Source organism: Rutidosis leptorrhynchoides, chromosome 8 (assembly GCF_046630445.1).
Source record: "Rutidosis leptorrhynchoides isolate AG116_Rl617_1_P2 chromosome 8, CSIRO_AGI_Rlap_v1, whole genome shotgun sequence".
In the NCBI taxonomy this organism is placed as follows: Eukaryota; Viridiplantae; Streptophyta; class Magnoliopsida; order Asterales; family Asteraceae; genus Rutidosis; species Rutidosis leptorrhynchoides.
This window is the reverse complement of record NC_092340.1, coordinates 87,646,373-87,666,729: the sequence shown is the minus strand read 5'-3', so window position 1 is coordinate 87,666,729 and position 20,357 is coordinate 87,646,373. Positions and strand designations below refer to the sequence as shown.

Below are 20,357 nucleotides of genomic sequence, written 5' to 3'. Positions count from 1 at the left end.
TTGTTGACATGTTTTGATCAACTTTGGATATTTTAATAAGTTGAGTTGCTTAGAACTACATATTTTGGTAAATTTTCCTTTTTTGAGAAACTTTTTGAATAAAGAATGCAATGTTGTTTAATAAATTCATTTAAAGTTCGATCAAGCTGTGGGACCAAGTGACGGAGCCGTTAAGGGTACTTGACGAGGCCATCACAGGATGGGCTGAGCATGATCTCATGATGACGGCAAATCAATAACAAACTCATCAAGGTGTTTCAGCTTCATTCTCGCTCGAGTACTTTGTCTAGTTGAGGTAGATGAAGGTTGTTGTAGTTGTGATGTTCCACCATCATTTTCTGTTAGAATGGTATTTTCGGTTTGAGCCAAAAGATCCAAATTTCTTATCTCAGACTCTTCATTTGATTCGGTCTGAAGCATTACAGGAGGCTCTGTTTGTGTGTTTTGCCCGTGTGTTATTTCGACTTCATCATAGGCATTTTGAATATTCCCTAACAAATCAGCTAAATGCTCGTTTTCAATCCTCTTATGTCCTTCATAGTTTTCCCCAAACGGAAAACGATCTTCAATGAAAGTAACATTTTGACTTATATATGTTCTTTCACTTTTAAGATCATACACTTTGTAACCTTTCTGTCCTGTTGGGTATCCCAAAAAACACGCATGGTCTCCCCTTTTCTCCGAACTTGTCTTGTTTGTATGCATTATCGTGAGCATACGCAAGACACCCGAAGACTCGAAAGTGGTCGTATGATGGTACCTTACCCAACAATATTTCATGAGGTGTTTTGTATCCTAGAAATTTCGTAGGAAGTTTATTTACTATAAATGTTGCGGTTAAAACACAATCTCCCCAGAAATCTATCGGTAATGAAGCTTGAAAACGTAAGGCTCGACTTACCTCCAATAAGTGTCGGTGTTTTCGTTCAACAACTCCATTCTATTCTGGTGTATAGGGGCACAAAGTTTCTAAGACAATTCCCTTTTCTTTATAAAATTCGAGCATGTAGTTTGATTTAAATTTCGAGCCATTATCTGTCTGTAGCCTTTTTACTCGTTTCCTAAATTGTGTTTCCACCATATTGTAGAATTGAGTCAAAAAAGTATGCGGCTTGTGATTTATTTTTCATCAAATACACCCATACTCCACGACTATGATCATCGACAATGGACAAAAAATAGTGATCTCCATTCATGGATGCGTTTTGATAACGCCCCCAAATATCCACATGTATTAAATCAAAACATTCATTATTTTTGGAAAAACTAATAGGAAACGGAAGTTTATTTTGTTTTGCTCGAATACATGAATCACAAAAGGAACTGCAAACATCTAATTTCTCTAGCTGTTTTATTTTCTTAATGACTACATCAGAAACGTGTCCCAATCTTCGATGCCAATACTTGTGTTCTCTTAAGGCTCTCATTGCTACTGTGGCTCGAGATAATATAGACCATCATGCTCTTTACCCATCCCAATCAGGTTCCTCGTGCGTAAGTCCTGTATGAAGCATTTATCAGGAAGGAAAGAAAGTTAGAGAACATCTTAAATCATAACTTAATTCACTTATAGATAATAGGTTGCACTTGAATTTTGGTATATTAAGCACTCTTTTTAGATTAAGATTATCTGTCAATTGAATATTCCCAACACTTTTCACAGGTATTGTAGTTCCATCAGGGATGGTTACTAGAGTAAGATAGTTTTGATCCGTTACGTCTGTCAACCATTCTCCTTGGTGGGTAATGTGATCACTAGTTCCTGAATCGATGACCCAAGATTTTATTTGATCAATCTTACCAGTCATGTTTGCCATATGTGTTGTTTCCTTCACATTTGTGTTGCGAAGAAGTTGTAAAAGATGATCATACTCCTCCTTAGTAATATTAAGAACTTGTTTTTCTTAACTAACAGTAGCTGCACGTGGTTGAACCTTTGATTTATTGGTTTGTGACTTGAAATTGTTAGTCTTCTTTGTCCACCACTCAGGATATCCCACAATCTCGAAACAACCATCAACCGTGTGACCCGTCTTTTGGCATTTAGTACACGACTTCGATTCATTCTCATCCCTCCGGTTTGCATTTTGATTGTAGCTTCTGTTTTGAGATTTGTACAGACCCCGTCTTTGAGTTTGAAAGGCAGAAGTTTCACCAATATTATTTCGCGCCACTCCTGTTTGTCTTTGTTGTTCATCTTGGCTAACGAGATGGTAGGCAGCACCTAGTGTTGGAAGTGTAGCACTGCTCAAGATTTGTGTCCTGACAATGTTATATTCTTCGTTCAAACCCATTAGAAAATCATACAATCTCTCTTTGTCGCGCATGGTAACAATCTCCTTTACTAAATCACAAGTACGGCCATTACACTTACATGTCGGTATTGGACTAACTGATTGAATCACGTCCCACACTCCTCGCAATTTGGTGTAGTAGGATGATACAGTCAGATTCTCTTGTCGAATCATAGTTATGGTCCTTCTCAGTTTGTATGCTCGAGGAGCATTCTCCTTCCCAAACCTCTCTTCAAGATCGACCCATATGCCCCGGGCTGTAACAGCATACTTCACGCTGCTCTTTATCTCCTTTTCCATTGCACTCACGAGCCATCCACGTACCATGGCATTACATCGTCTCCAGTTCATTAGTTCTTTTGAACCTTCTTTTGGCATAAGGATGGTGCCATCGACAAAACCCATCTTGTTCTTAGCGCATAATGCGTTCATCATCTCATTCTTCCAGTCACTGTAATTTTTATCATTGAGCAGATTATCCCCAGCGAAATTCAATCTTGGATGGTCTGCTGGTGCAAGAAAGTAAGGTGAGGAGAAATCAATGGTGGTGGTGCTTGATTCAGCTTCGCCTCCTACCATGTTTGGCTGAAGTTTTATGTGGTTTTTGGTTTAGTATTTGATCGGTAAACAGAACCTGCTCCTGATACCATAAAATAATCGAATGAGTTTTTGGTTTTATTATTCTTAAAATCGTCGATATCAATTGAAAGATTACAATCGGTATTTATAATAACCAAGAATACTTGGAGCCAAAGAAAAGCTATTCTAATGGAATTAGGATTCTGAACAATCTTTACCCGGTATAACTTGGCTAATAAAAAAGAAACTAAAATAAGAGTTTGAAATAAATTCAAACTCATATAACGATTCTCAATAGCTTTTAGCACCCTTGTCTACTATTTTACTTTGTACTTTTAACGTAGTTTCTATAAGCTGCAAGTACTTGGTAAAAACTGAATTTTGGATCCACGATCAACACCATGTGACAAGTGTTGGTTCACGAAGAATATGAAACATTTCGAAACATGCGGATTTAAAATACCTAAAACTCAAGTGTTGGTTGACGAACAAACAATATTTATAAACTCTAAGAACATATGCTCTTGTATAAGAAAATATGATTTAGCATATGCATGTTTTAAATTTTGGAATTAGATCAAGCTCTTTCATGATATGAAGTTCATTGGTCTAGTTGATGTGCCGTATTGAACTAATGCTTTCTCAAAAAATTGCCACAAAAAGGAAAATATATATATATATATATATATATATATATATATATATATATATATATATATATATATATATATATATATATATAGTGGTAGGATCAAGAGGGAAGTAACCATTCGGGGGAAAGCAAAAACTTTTTTTTTCGTTTTTTGATAAAACTTTGTTCACGAACATTATAGATGAGATGAAAATATGAACATTTAGTAGAGACACTTTGTGATAAATGTTTTTATTTTGGCGGGAAAACGCTCGAAGAAGTAATATATAACAATTATCGTGTTTTCGAGCGTATTTTGAGGTTTTAGCTATTGGGGTTTAGATATTAGGGTTTATAGGGTTTAGATATTAAGGTTTACAAATTTAGGGTTTAGGGTTTAGATTTAGGGTTTAGATTTAGGATTTAGATTGAGTTTTTAACACGAACGGTTTAGAGTTTAGGGTTTAGGGTTTAGGGTTTATGGAATAAACCCAAAACACCAAACCCTAAACCCTAAACTCTAAATCGGACTAAATTTTACTTCACAAAACATGAAGAAAAAAAACGTTCATATTCTTCACGAACAATATTATCTTGAATGTTATTTTTGTCGATCGTTTTTCCGCCTAAATAATAACATTCATCACGAAGTGTCTCTTCTAAATGTTCATATTTTCGTGTGATCTTGATGCCGGAAAAAAAAATTCAAAAAAAGATATATATATATATATATATATATATATATATATATATATATATATATATATATATATATATATATATATATATATATATATATATATATATATATATGTTTGTGATAAGTTAGTTTGTTAACATATGGTGAAATATGGGCTTGCTGTTGTTCCCCATTTTGGGGGTTGTTCATCTGAATATTGCCTGAGAGTTAGGCCCCATAAACATAAGCAGTTAGTTAAAATGTCAGAAACAATATATATATATATATATATATATATATATATATATATATATATATATATATATATATATATATATATATATATATATATATATATATATATTGTGATAAGTTAGTTTGTTAACATATGGTGAAATATGGGCTTGCTGTTGTTCCCCATTTTGGGGGTTGTTCATCTGAATATTGCCTGAGAGTTAGGCCCCATAAACATAAGCAGTTAGTTAAAATGTCAGAAACAATTTTGTTACAAAAAAAAGGGGCATTCCGAGAATCGAACTCGGGACCTCTTGCACCCAAAGCAAGAATCATACCACTAGACCAAATGCCCTAAATGATATTGCTATCCTATCCTATATCATATCATATACATTACTAAAGCATTACAAATTTTTTTATACCACATTTACAAAAGGTTTGCTACAAAATTATTTTAAGTAATACTGTATTAGTAACAACTAGTTGGGAGTCCTCGCTTCGTGTCAGGTCTCCGTTTCGAATATAATGTCCTGCGTTTAGTTCGTAAAATTATTTCGTGTTTAACGGTTATGCCGGTGAAACGTAACTCGAGCCCAACAAGAAGATAAAGCCCGTCAAAAGTTTGAGTAGATTTAGTAGGGGTTTTGTAAAAAATAGAGAAGTTACCGTGTGACCCCCTGAAGTTAACATTTGCACCCCTATAAAGTTTAAATTTATCCCCAACAAAATTTACATTTTGACCCCTGAATCTTTCAGTAGTTTTCAATATATAGTATTGAATGCTTGTGTGTATAACAGTTAAAGATTGAAGTACAAAAGTTTAATCGATTGAATCTCTGGGGTCCATCGACATTCATCGCTTGAACTCTTGGGTTCATCCACATTTATGCTTGAATTCATATGTATGTTGTGAATGGATGTATATGGTTAATTGGAGAATGGATGTATATATTAAGTTTGTTGTTGAGTGATAGTAGCATTCTTCATCCTCTTTTTTTATTTTTATTTAATCGATGTCTATTGCTGGATTTTCAAATTTTGTTTATAATCATATGGGTTTATAAAAAATCATTCATCCTTGTAACCATATGTTAATTATTTGCATCGAGTTAAACATGAAACGTAAGTATCAATTGAAATATAAACATGATTGAAAGCAAACGAAAAAAATTATACATTAGATTTTAAAAATACGGAATATTAGAAAAAATTACGAATATAATGTAGAATAGTATGATTTTTTTGATACTAAAATATTTGAGAGTTCAAAGCCTAGATATTAGGGTGATAAAATTCCAAATATACCCATGCTCTCATTACCACTTTCTCTGTTGGTAGTGCGTGTAAGTTCCGTTCTCAATATTGTTTGTTGCTTTTCTTCGTAAAATTATTTCGATTTTAACGGTTATAGCGGTAAGAACTCACTCGCGCCGGGAAAAAATATAAAGCTTGTCAAAGATGTTGGTGGTTTTAGGTGAGAAATATTCTATTAAATATGAAAATTACACTTTTAAACCCCTAAAAATTAGTTTACCGAAGTAAGCATTTTTTTAGTGTTGGTGCCATGTTGGTACATGTAGTTAAGCTTAAAGTACAAGCACTTTAAGCACTAATTAGGCTACTATTCATAATTTTTCCGTTTTAGAGAAAGAGGTAGTTTATACTACAACAAGAGTATTTTCTTAAGGTGTGTTGTTCGGAGTGTATGGTTAAATTACGGAGTGTATGGTTAAATATTCATTAGTATGTTACTGTGTTATGGGTCGAAGTGAGACCACCCATATAATATCTGTAAATGCTACATATACAAAGGACAAATTCTCGCCCAAATCACACAAATCTTTTTAGGTTCTTTAAGCTTCGTCAGCTTGTGTCCTTGTCTAAAGCCTTGAAATCTTCTTTGTATCCACCTGCGGTGAACCGCCAACTAGATTGACTCTTGTGCGCTGAATCAGGATCAATCTAAGACAACTTGAAGACCTTCGCGCACAAGAATGGGCACACCTGGTTGAACTCAGCATTAGCGTTACCATTGCTAAGTCAAAGTTGTTGGTAATTTGTGTAATTAAGGGATTTGGCCTTCACATGGAAATCGGTTAGGAGGTACGGGGGAGTACGCGCATTAAGTGATAGACTACCCGGACTTAAAAGTGCTTTTCCAATTCTAACTATCTTGACTTGGTCAGCTCCAAATTTTGACCAAGTATTTTTCATGCTATGTCTTCTACACAGCTTAGTGGTATGTCATCTTAGCACAACTTTTGTGATAGGTCAATAGAAGTTTTGTGTTGGGTCTTTTCATAGTCAGCACAAGTTCTTGTATCGGGTCTTCTTAGTAAGCAAAAGTTGTAGCGACCCCGACAAATCGTCAAATGACGGCGTCATCTACGTATGGTCCCATTACATGGTCGTAAGTCTTTATAACAAAGTTTGACCGAAAAGTATGTCGCATTCATTTCATAAATAAGGGTGTTTCAAAGTTTACAAAAGTAGTTTCCATAACAAGTACATAACAATGTTTAAAGTTTGTATGAAACACGTGCGACACGATTAAAAGTAGTCAAAAAGACGCTCCACGTATGCAAGTATACTCGACATCCAATGCAAGTATCAAATAGTATGAGCGGAAGCATGTATCACCTAAGTTCAAGGACCTGAGAAAAACATAGAGAAACTGTCAACGGAAACGTTGGTGAAATCATAGGTTTAAATAAGTAAATGAGTAATAGTAAGTTGAACCACAAGATTTGCAACATCGATAAAGCCATAGTACATTCTAAAAGTTAATATGCACGAGCACCCAATTATCAAAGCTTAACGTTCCGTCCGTTGAATACCCCATCAATTAGTGCTAGAACAACACTGTTCCCGAAAATATATTTCATTCGTAAACGGTAGCGAACCGTTTGAATGAGGGTTTGTCAAACCCATATGGCCATATAACATAAGTTCTCGCTTACACCATCTGATGTAACTAATGATAATCGGATTGAGGATTTTCGTTCTAAACTCGTATGTAGAATGTTTGTTTTCCCGTTCTTGTGTTCACTTAGTTCAAAAGAATCGTTTATGTTTTCTCATCCCAAAAGTAAGTTTAAAAGAGTAAAAGTGGGACTATGATCTCACCTTGTATGCACGAACAAAAAGTACTTCAACAAGTAATGTGCGCAAAGGACAACGCTAGTCTCGACCTAAACAATTAGGTTGTATCAATAACGATAGTCACGAAGGGTCAAAGTTGTTCAATTAGTCCTATGGCTCGACACGACTCGATTATGTAGCATGTGAAGCAAATTGTCAAGTTTCATGCAAGATACAAGTATAAAAGCATGTTAGGAAGATTGCATAATTAATTGGTTAAGTTTGACAAAAAGTCAAACTTTGGTCGGTCAAAGTCAACAAAAAGTCAACACGTTCGGGTCGGGTCTCGGACAAATTTTCTATGCTAGTTATTCATATATAAGCATTTTAAAATAAGTTACATGTAAATTGGAGGTCTAGAACATGCCAAACATTTTTCGTCAAAAGGTCAAGCAAACAGCCAGTTTTAGGCAAACGGGACGGCGTCCCATATAGCTGGACGGCGTCCAGGTTTTAAGGGTGGGACGGCGTCCTGAAGAGCTAGACGGCGTCCCGTTTCAAAAGGTGGGACGGCGTCCTGAGGAGCTAGACGGCGTCCCGTTTCAAAAGGTGGGACGGCGTCCTGAGGAGCTAGACGGCGTCCAAGGGGGTGTCCAGGCCCTGTTTGCTGTATTTCCTAAGTGCACGAATCAAAACACAAACCAACACATTTCATGACCCGCAAACAATCAAGATATGTATCTTATATCATCGGAAAGGTAATTTGACAAGGAACATAACTAAGCACTTTTCATTAATCAAAATTCCACTTACAACTACCAAAAACCGCCATCAATGTTCCTCATTCAATGCATACAAGTCACAAATGCCATTTAATGATTCGGTAACCAAATTACATGAACAATATGCCGTTTCGAAGGTGATTAAGCATACAACACAACCTAACACTTACAACTAACATTCCATGTCATTCAAATCATTAAAAGTCCATTTTAAGTTCATGAAACCTTAACCTAAATTCACCAAATTTCATAATCAAGTTTAGGAGGTTTCATTAATCAAACTATACATCATAATGAAGCTAGTAACACTAGAAACACAATTAAAACATGAACTCTTAGCATCAAACAACATATGAACACTCAAATTTCAAGATTAAGCATGTCATCTTTCAATATGAACTAGTTACATCAAAATATCAAAAACGAGCATACAACTCACATAAACAAACTAGACTCGAGCCATAGACACTAATTAACAACCTTATAACTTAAAAATCTCAAGAACACAAGAATTAGTGATTTTAGAAAGTTACCCAAAATTGATGAAATCGGTATGGAAACGAAGAGGAGATCACGAGGAATTCAAATATGCAATTTGTTTTGATCGAATCCTTCTTGAACGAATTTGGATGATGATTGAAGGTTTGAGGGTTTTGAGAGAAAAGGTGAAGTAGTAGAATGAAAGGGATGAATGAATGGATGAGAATAGGGGTTGACTCTTTGACCTAGTCAAATGTTTCAACCTTTGGCAAGTTTGGTCCCTCAACTTTAAACCGGGTGCGGGAATTACCTAAACGAGATAATTCAATGCATATTAACGGGATGTGTTATAAACATATAACGGAACTTAAATAGTTAAACGGAAAAGTAAACGGAAAAAGGCGGGATGTTACATTACCTACACCTTAAAAGAAATTTCGTCCCGAAATTTAGGTAGGCGTAGTAGTCGTTGTTTCTTCCTCGGAATCTGACGTTTCCGGGACCGAGAATAGATGAGGGTGTTTCTTTCGCATTTGATCTTCTCTTTCCCAAGTAAACTCGGGTCCCCTTTTGGCGTTCCATCGGACCTTAACAATCGAGATCCGGCTTTGTTTTAATTCCTTCTCGACGTAGTCCACAATTTCAACCGGTTCCTCCACAAAATGGAGTTTGTCATTAATAGTAAGTTCCTCGAGAGGGACGACGATATCGGGCTCAGCGAGACACTTCTTCAAGTTAGATACATGAAAAGTAGGATGGACGGAGCTTAGTTGAGGCGGAAGGTTTAAACGATAAGCAACGGTTCCAATACGCTCTAAGATTTCGAAAGGACCAACGTACCGCGGGTTTAGTTTCCCCCGTTTCCCAAAACGGATGACACCTTTCCAAGGTGCGACTTTTAACATGACGCGGTCACCGACTTGAAATTCGAGGTCTTTGCGTCTTTTGTCGGTATAGCATTTTTGACGACTCCGGGCCGTCCGAAGCCTATCTCGGATTTGAAGAATCTTCTCGGTGGTTTCGTGAATGAGGTCGGGCCCGGAAATTTGCACGTCACCCACTTCGGCCCAACAAAGAGGAGAGCGACATTTTCGACCATATAACGCTTCAAAAGGTGCGGCCTTAATACTCGCGTGATAACTATTATTGTAAGAGAATTCGGCGAGAGGTAAGTGATTGTCCCAAGCTTTTCCAAAATCAATAACGCAGGCTCGTAACATATCCTCTAAGGTTTGTATTGTACGTTCACTTTGCCCATCGGTTTGGGGATGATATGCGGTGCTCATGTCCAAACGCGTTCCCAGCGCTTCTTGTAACGTACGCCAAAATCTAGAAACGAAACGACCATCTCGGTCGGAGATAATCGATAAAGGTACACCGTGTCGGGCTACAATCTCCTTAATGTATAGTCGCGCAAGTTTCTCCATTTTGTCGGTCTCTTTCATGGCGAGAAAGTGCGCGGATTTGGTGAGGCGATCGACAATGACCCAAATAGTATCATAACCGCCTGACGTTTTTGGTAGTTTGGTGATAAAATCCATAGTGATCCTTTCCCACTTCCATTGCGGGATCTCGGGTTGTTGAAGTAACCCGGACAGTCTTTGGTGTTCGGCTTTGACTTTAGCGCAAGTCAAACATTTGGCAACGTAAGTAGCGACTTCCTTTTTGATGTTCGGCCACCAATATCGTTCTTTAAGGTCGTGGTACATCTTATTGGCGCCGGGATGAATCGAGTATCGCGATTTGTGGGCTTCGTCTAGGATGAGGTTTCGTAAGTCGCCGTATCTAGGCACCCAAATTCTTCCGGCGTAATATCGAAGTCCGGTCTCCTTAACTTCGAATCGGGAGACGAGAATGTTTAAAAGTTCGCGTGCGATGTTGTTGTCTTTAAGAGCCTCCTCTTGGGCTACACGAATTTGGCTATTAAGGTTGGAGTGAATGGTGATGTTTAAAGCTCGGACACGAAGAGGCGCCGCTCTTTCTTTTCGACTTAAGGCATCGGCCACTACATTTGCCTTCCCGGGGTGGTAACGAAGCTCGCAATTATAATCGTTCAAGGTTTCAATCCACCTTCGTTGTCTCATGTTTAGTTGCTTTTGATCGAAGATGTGTTGGAGACTTTTGTGATCGGTAAAGATAGTACTTTTGGTACCAAGAAGATGATGTCTCCATAACTTAAGTGCAAAGATGACGGCACCGAGTTCAAGATCATGTGTCGTGTAGTTTCGTTCGTGGACTTTGAGTTGTCGAGAGGCATAAGCAATGACTTTCTTTCGTTGCATTAATACGCATCCATAACCGTTTTTTGAGGCATCACAATATACAACAAAATCATCATTGCCTTCGGGAAGTGACAAGATAGGAGCGGTGGTTAGCTTAGTTTTCAAGATTTGAAAAGCGGTTTCTTGTTCGGATGTCCAAACGAATTTTCGTTCCTTGTGAGTTAACGCGGTTAGAGGGCGAGCGATTAAGGAGAAATCCTTGATGAATTTACGATAGTATCCGGCGAGACCCAAGAATTGACGAATTTGAGTAGGAGTAGTAGGAGTCTCCCATTTACTAATGGCTTCGATTTTCGCGGGATCGACTTTAATGCCTTGATCACTTACAACATGACCGAGGAATTGAACTTCTTTCAACCAAAATTCACACTTGGAGAACTTGGCATAGAGTTGTTCTTTTCTCAAGAGTTCAAGCACGAGTCGGAGATGTTCTTTGTGTTCCTCTTCGTTTTTAGAATAGATCAAAATATCATCGATGAACACGATAACGAATTTGTCGAGGTAAGGTTTGCACACGCGGTTCATGAGATCCATGAACACCGCCGGTGCGTTAGTGAGACCGAAAGGCATGACAAGGAACTCATAACTACCATAACGAGTCCGGAAAGCGGTTTTGGAGACATCTTCCCCCTTAACCCTTAGTTGATGATAACCCGAACGGAGATCGATTTTTGAGTATACACGAGAACCTTGTAGTTGATCAAAAAGGTCATCAATGCGAGGAAGAGGATATCGGTTCTTAACCGTCAATTTGTTTAGTTCACGATAATCAATGCACATTCGTAGGGATCCGTCTTTCTTCTTGACGAACAAAATCGGAGCGCCCCATGGTGAATGGCTAGGTTGAATGAAACCACGGTCAAGTAACTCTTGGATTTGACTTTGTAATTCTTGTAATTCGGATGGAGCGAGTCTATACGGTGCACGCGCTACGGGTGCGGCTCCTGGAATAAGATCGATTTGAAATTCAACCGGTCGATGAGGTGGAAGACCCGGTAATTCGTCGGGAAATACATCGGAAAAGTCACTAACAATTGGCACATCTTCGATACGCTTTTCGTCGGCCTCGACTTTCTTAACGTGAGCAAGAATCACGAAACAACCCTTGCGAAGTAGCTTTCGAACTTTAAGGCACGAAACGAGATTGAGTCCGGTGCAATTTTTGTCGCCATAGACAATCAATGGTTCACCATTCTCGATAGGAATTCGAATTGCGTGAAGATCGCAAAGAATGTGAGATTTATTTTTGACCATCCAATTCATACCGATTATTACATCAAAACTCCCTAGTTCCATGGGTATCAAGTCAATTTCAAATTCATTATCCAAAATGTTTAAAGTACACCCCCGGTAATATGTGTCGGCACTTAAGAGTTTTCCGTCGGCCACTTCGATAGAATAAGTAGTATCTAAGGGGTGTGGTGGAGTGCAAAGAGTAGGAGCCAAAGTCTTAGACACAAAACATTTATCGGCACCCGAATCGAATAAACAAGTAACATAAGTGTTGTTGAGAAGAAACGTACCCGTGACTAGTTCATTGTCATCTCGGGCTTCTTCGGTGTTGATGTTAAAGGCTCGGCCTCGGTTGTTGGGGTTGGTTTTCTTTTTCGGGCATTCGTTCTTATAATGGCCCGTTTGGCCACATTCGTAACAAGTGACCGTTTTTGGAGGATTGGGCCCCTTTCGAGCGACGGGGGCGGCACTTGTGCAATTGTTGGCCCTATGACCAACACCTTGGCAACGGTGACAAACTAGCTTGTTACATTCGCCGTGATGATGCTTGTGGCATTTGTTGCAAAAAGGTAAGTTTCCGACATAACCCTTCTTGCCGTCATTGTTGAAAGGCTTTTTGGTGAAGGTGTTGTTGTTGTAGTTGGTTGATGGAGTGGCTTCCCATTTCCTTTTGTTGCCACCCGACTTGTCCTCGGCCTTAGGAGCCGGCACTACAATTTCGTCAACCGTTTCGATTAATTGACGAGCCATGTTCATAGCGGCTTGATGAGTAGCGGGTTTGGATGACATCACCCCTTGTTTGATGCTTTTTGGAAGACCGAGCATGTAGAGCTCAATCCTTTGAGATTCGGGGTTAACAAGATTAGGACACATCAAGGATAGTTCGGCGAAGCGTTGATTATAAGCTTTAAGATCGTTTCCGACCGCTTTCAAAGCTCTTAGTTCTTCCTCGAGCTTTCGGGTTTCTTCGCGCGGAAAGTATTCGACAATCATCTTTTCCTTCAAATCGGCCCAAGAGAGGGCATGAGCTTCATCGGTACCCACCGATTGAACATAGGTGTTCCACCAAGTGAGAGCAACACCGGAGAACGTGTGGGTGAAGTATTTGACCTTGTCTTGATCCCGACAACCGCTTATGCTAAAGACGGCCTCGGTTTGTTCAAACCAACGAGTAAGCACAACCGGTCCACCGGTTCCATCATAAGTGTGAGGTTTGCACCCCATGAAAGCTTTGTAGGAGCATCCCTCGTTTGAGTTACCGGCCCCATTGTTGTTGTTGTTGTTGTGGTTGTTGTTATTGTTATTGTTGTTGGAAGAGTGACCGGCCATGGCCGCATCTACGGCGGTAGCTATCATCCGTTCGAGAGCTTGTTCGGGAGTTTCGTTGCGGCGTACGCGACGAGGAGCCATTGTTCCTTCAAAACAAAAGAATACCGTTGGTTAGTATTCTGAATAATACTAACCGTGATATGGGATAAAGATAGAGAGAAAATTATCCTTGACCCGCCTTAAATTCTTTATGTCATAATGTCGGTGTGTTCATATGAGTCACCGTAATATAATTTCCGGGAATTATATTACCCTAATTCATATGTGCATTCGACATTACATCATATAGTCAAGGTGGCGTGTCAATTAAATTATACAACGCAAGATTTAGATAGGATAAGAGTAGATATGAGTAAGAGAGTTCGAGTATAAATGCACAAATAGTCAAGTAATTCCTACGTCAAGTCTATATGCCGGTTGTAGTCTAGACTCACCAATGTACCCTAAGACTCGGGGTTGACACCAATGAACTCTAAATCCCTACAACCAAAGCTCTGATACCACTTGTAGCGACCCCGACAAATCGTCAAATGACGGCGTCATCTACGTATGGTCCCATTACATGGTCGTAAGTCTTTATAACAAAGTTTGACCGAAAAGTATGTCGCATTCATTTCATAAATAAGGGTGTTTCAAAGTTTACAAAAGTAGTTTCCATAACAAGTACATAATAATGTTTAATGTTTGTATGAAACACGTGCGACACGATTAAAAGTAGTCAAAAAGACGCTCCACGTATGCAAGTATACTCGACATCCAATGCAAGTATCAAATAGTATGAGCGGAAGCATGTATCACCTAAGTTCAAGGACCTGAGAAAAACATAGAGAAACTGTCAACGAAAACGTTGGTGAAATCATAGGTTTAAATAAGTAAATGAGTAATAGTAAGTTGAACCACAAGATTTGCAACATCGATAAAGCCATAGTACATTCTAAAAGTTAATATTCACGAGCACCCAATTATCAAAGCTTAACGTTCCGTCCGTTGAATACCCCATCAATTAGTGCTAGAACAACACTGTTCCCGAAAATATATTTCATTCGTAAACGGTAGCGAACCGTTTGAATGAGGGTTTGTCAAACCCATATGGCCATATAACATAAGTTCTCGCTTACACCATCTGATGTAACTAATGATAATCGGATTGAGGATTTTCGTTCTAAACTCGTATGTAGAATGTTTGTTTTCCCGTTCTTGTGTTCACTTAGTTCAAAAGAATCGTTTATGTTTTCTCATCCCAAAAGTAAGTTTAAAAGAGTAAAAGTGGGACTATGATCTCACCTTGTATGCACGAACAAAAAGTACTTCAACAAGTAATGTGCGCAAAGGACAACGCTAGTCTCGACCTAAACAATTAGGTTGTATCAATAACGATAGTCACGAAGGGTCAAAGTTGTTCAATTAGTCCTATGGCTCGACACGACTCGATTATGTAGCATGTGAAGCAAATTGTCAAGTTTCATGCAAGATACAAGTATAAAAGCATGTTAGGAAGATTGCATAATTAATTGGTTAAGTTTGACAAAAAGTCAAACTTTGGTCGGTCAAAGTCAACAAAAAGTCAACACGTTCGGGTCGGGTCTCGGACAAATTTTCTATGCTAGTTATTCATATATAAGCATTTTAAAATAAGTTACATGTAAATTGGAGGTCTAGAACATGCCAAACATTTTTCGTCAAAAGGTCAAGCAAACAGCCAGTTTTAGGCAAACGGGACGGCGTCCCATATAGCTGGACGGCGTCCAGGTTTTAAGGGTGGGACGGCGTCCTGAAGAGCTAGACGGCGTCCCGTTTCAAAAGGTGGGACGGCGTCCTGAGGAGCTAGACGGCGTCCAAGGGGGTGTCCAGGCCCTGTTTGCTGTATTTCCTAAGTGCACGAATCAAAACACAAACCAACACATTTCATGACCCGCAAACAATCAAGATATGTATCTTATATCATCGGAAAGGTAATTTGACAAGGAACATAACTAAGCACTTTTCATTAATCAAAATTCCACTTACAACTACCAAAAACCGCCATCAATGTTCCTCATTCAATGCATACAAGTCACAAATGCCATTTAATGATTCGGTAACCAAATTACATGAACAATATGCCGTTTCGAAGGTGATTAAGCATACAACACAACCTAACACTTACAACTAACATTCCATGTCATTCAAATCATTAAAAGTCCATTTTAAGTTCATGAAACCTTAACCTAAATTCACCAAATTTCATAATCAAGTTTAGGAGGTTTCATTAATCAAATTATACATCATAATGAAGCTAGTAACACTAGAAACACAATTAAAACATGAACTCTTAGCATCAAACAACATATGAACACTCAAATTTCAAGATTAAGCATGTCATCTTTCAATATGAACTAGTTACATCAAAATATCAAAAACGAGCATACAACTCACATAAACAAACTAGACTCGAGCCATAGACACTAATTAACAACCTTATAACTTAAAAATCTCAAGAACACAAGAATTAGTGATTTTAGAAAGTTACCCAAAATTGATGAAATCGGTATGGAAACGAAGAGGAGATCACGAGGAATTCAAATATGCAATTTGTTTTGATCGAATCCTTCTTGAACGAATTTGGATGATGATTGAAGGTTTGAGGGTTTTGAGAGAAAAGGTGAAGTAGTAGAATGAAAGGGATGAATGAATGGATGAGAATAGGGGTTGACTCTTTGACCTAGTCAAATGTTTCAACCTTTGGCAAGTTTGGTCCCTCAACTTTAAACCGGGTGCGGGAATTACCTAAACGAGATAATTCAATGCATATTAACGGGATGTGTTATAAACATATAACGGAACTTAAATAGTTAAACGGAAAAGTAAACGGAAAAAGGCGGGATGTTACAAAAGTGTTCTACTGGATGTTCATAAAGACTTGTCATTTTTGACAGATTGTTCTTGTACTAGGTCTTCTTCGTCAACACAAAATGTTCTGCCAGGTCTTCTTAAAAAGAGTCGTCTTTTTGACAGATTAGCATTAAACTCAGCACAAGTTTAATGTTAGGTATATAGCACCAATTTGACGGATAGACACAAGCGGAAGAATTGTTCTTGTAACTATCTTAACGATAATTATAGAAAATATAATTCTTGTAACCGCCTTGACAAAATTATCGAAAAAAATTATTATCGTAACCACTTTGAATATTATAGGTGATATTTATGAAGATTCAATCCGCTAATTGATTCGAATATATCTTCTTTCATAATTACATGTGTCTATATATACATTGACGATTATTCATAAGAAACATAAACAATACGAAACCTAAATACTCTTCTGCGAATGGGTTTTTGTTTTCCGCCAAAAACAAGAAAATGATCTAGGTCTTAACCAAAGTGATATTCGTGTAACTCAAGCAATAAGGGTCGAATAATTACTTTCGGAGAGTGATACCACGATTCAGTGATATATCTGGTTATCAATTATTTTACCATACACGAATTATTAAAACCTCCGACAAAAGTGTCATACTTAACTCTACCGGTCACATCTATAATCAATTGAAGGTTTCCATGCGATGGTAGCCTAGTGAGTGAGGGATATGCAATATAAAAAGGAGATCATTGACTCAATTCCAGTCACATGTCTCTTTAACTACGAGTTACGTGGTTTTCTTCTTCTATGTTGGTCGTGAGCTAGGTCAGTGATGAAATGTCCCGTTCTTATTGATTAAAAACGTTCCATATTAATTGATTTCGTTGCGAGGTTTTGACCTCTATATGAGACGTTTTTCAAAGACTGCATTCATTTTAAAACAAACCATAACCTTTATTTCATCAATAAAGGTTTAAAAAGCTTTACGTAGATTATCAAATAATGATAATCTAAAATATCCTGTTTACACACGACCATTACATAATGGTTTACAATACAAATATGTTACAACAAAATAAGTTTCTTGAATGCAGTTTTTACACAATATTATACAAGCATGGACTCCAAATCTCATCCTTATTTAAGTATGCGACAGCGGAAGCTCTTAATAATCACCTGAGAATAAACATGCTTAAAACGTCAACAAAAATGTTGGTGAGTTATAGGTTTAACCTATATATATCAAATCATAATAATAGACCACAAGATTTCATATTTCAATACACATCCCATACATAGAGATAAAAATCATTCATATGGTGAACACCTGGTAACCGACATTAACAAGATGCATATATAAGAATATCCCCATCATTCCAGGATCCTCCTTCGGACATGATATAAATTTCGAAGTACTAAAGCATCCGTTACTTTGGATGGGGCTTGTTGGGCCCGATAGATCTATCTTTAGGATTCGCGTCAATTAGGGTGTCTGTTCCCTAATTCTTAGATTACCAGACTTAATAAAAAGGGCATATTCGATTAGATAATCCAACCATAGAATGTAGTTTCGATTACTTGTGTCTATTTCGTAAAACAATTATAAAAGCAGCGCATGTATTCTCAGTCCCAAAAATATATATTGTAAAAGCATTTAAAAAGGGAGTAATGAAACTCACACATATAAATATTGTAAAACAGTTAATAAAGCATTTGCATGTATTCTCAGCCCAAAAATGTAATGAGTAAAAAAAAGATTAAATGAAACTCACTTTCACAGATTTTTACTTCGTCGGGAAGTAAGACTTGGCCACTGGTTGATTCACGAACCTATAACAATATATACATATATATCAAAGTATGTTCAAAATATATTTATAACACTTTTAATATATTTTGATGTTTTAAGTTTATTAAGTCAGCTGTCCTCGTTAGTAACCTACAACTAGTTGTCTACAGTTAGATGTACAGAAATAAATTGATAAATATTATCTTGAATCAATCCACGACCCAGTGTATACGTATCTCAGTATTGATCACAACTCAAACTATATATATTTTGGAATCAACCTCAACCCTGTATAGCTAACTCCAACATTCACATATAGAGTGTCTATGGTTGTTCCGAAATATATATAGATGTGTCGACATGATAGGTCAAAACATTGTATACGTGTCTATGGTATCTCAAGATTACATAATATACAATACAAGTTGATTAAGTTATGGTTGGAATAGATTTGTTACCAATTTTCACGTAGCTAAAATGAGAAAAATTATCCAATCTTGTTTTACCCATAACTTCTTCATTTTAAATCCCTTTTGAGTGAATCAAATTGCTATGGTTTCATATTGAACTCTATTTTATGAATCTAAATATAAAAAGTATAGGTTTATAGTCGGAAAAATAAGTTACAAGTCGTTTTTGTAAAGGTAGTCATTTCAGTCGAAAGAACGACGTCTAGATGACCATTTTAGAAAACATACTTCCACTTTGAGTTTAACCATAATTTTTGGATATAGTTTCATGTTCATAATAAAAATCATTTTCTCAGAATAACAACTTTTAAATCAAAGTTTATCATAGTTTTTAATTAACTAACCCAAAACAGCCCGCGGTGTTACTACGACGGCGTAAATTCGGTTTTACGGTGTTTTTCGTGTTTCCTGTTTTAAATCATTAAGTTAGCATATCATATAGATATAGAACATGTGTTTAGTTGATTTTAAAAGTCAAGTTAGAAGGATTAACTTTTGTTTGCGAACAAGTTTAGAATTAACTAAACTATCTTCTAGTGATTACAAGTTTAAACCTTCGAATAAGATAGCTTTATATGTATGAATCGAATGATGTTATGAACATCATTACTACCTTAAGTTCCTTGGATAAACCTACTGAAAAAGAGAAAAATGGATCTAACTTCAACGGATCCTTGGATGGCTCAAAGTTCTTGAAGCAGAATCATGACACGAAAACAAGTTCAAGTAAGATCATCACTTGAAATAAGATTGTTATAGTTATAGAAATTGAACCAAAGTTTGAATATGATTATTACCTTGTATTATAATGATAACCTACTGTAAGAAATAAAGATTTCTTGAGGTTAGATGATGTAACGACCCGCACTTTTTCGATCATTCTATACTTATAAGATTAATATTTACATAAATTAAACCTTGCCAACATGATAAGCAATCCAAATTGTCGAGACTGATATTTCCGAAAAGAGTTTTACACAACGTTTGACCGTCTAGTTTGACCGATGATATCACGAACCATACAATATATGATAATTATACGTTTGTGTATATATATGTATATATACATATTTAACATGATTAAGGAATGTTTTAATACCTCATTTTATATTAATAACAACAAGTTATATGTGTATTTTGAAACTACTAACTTAAGTTTTCAAAACGATAACTATACGTAACGTTATTTGACATAAATACTTAAGACATATAATGTTTATACATATATTGTATAAGTAATGTATTTAATCACTTTTAAGAACTTAAATACATAAAATCATATAAGTGTATTCACAAAAGATAGCTATATTTGAATCCTCATTCCATTTTTCACAAAATTTCTATACGTATACCTAGAGTATTTGTACTCGTATCATACCAAGCTTCTATACGTATTTACTATTGGTATATACACATCAAATCACCACCTAACCAGCCCTTATTCATGCCTTATGTATAAGGTAATTACTTTTGAATCATTGCAAGACTAATTACAAAAATACAAACTAGAATTTTGTCATGTTATCCTTAAAGATCACATTTTTAGGAGTATATATGTATCATCATTTTTGATTCATTTTTACTTCAATCTCTTAACTAAAAACACACACTCTTTCTTACTCTCTAAACTCCATAACAATCCAGCAAAG

The 20,357-nt window shown here is 36.8% G+C and overlaps 1 protein-coding gene and 1 non-coding gene across 2 annotated transcripts; both read right to left on the bottom strand.

The window, feature by feature from the left end:
• Positions 1-1,904: 1,904 nt before the first annotated feature.
• LOC139863598 (uncharacterized) lies at positions 1,905-2,873 on the bottom strand. Its single transcript, XM_071852215.1, has one exon. It carries the CDS (start codon positions 2,871-2,873, stop codon positions 1,905-1,907), a length of 969 nt encoding a protein of 322 aa, XP_071708316.1.
• Positions 2,874-4,700: 1,827 nt separating this feature from the next.
• Positions 4,701-4,772, bottom strand: TRNAP-UGG (transfer RNA proline (anticodon UGG)). The gene has a single exon. It is a non-coding gene; the product is annotated as a tRNA-Pro (tRNA).
• Between the last annotated feature and the right edge of the window lie 15,585 nt (positions 4,773-20,357).

Excerpts from the sequence above, each read along its gene's own strand:
- LOC139863598 (XM_071852215.1), bottom strand. The coding sequence starts at position 2,873 with ATGGTAGGAGGCGAAGCTGAATCAAGCACCACCACCATTGATTTCTCC.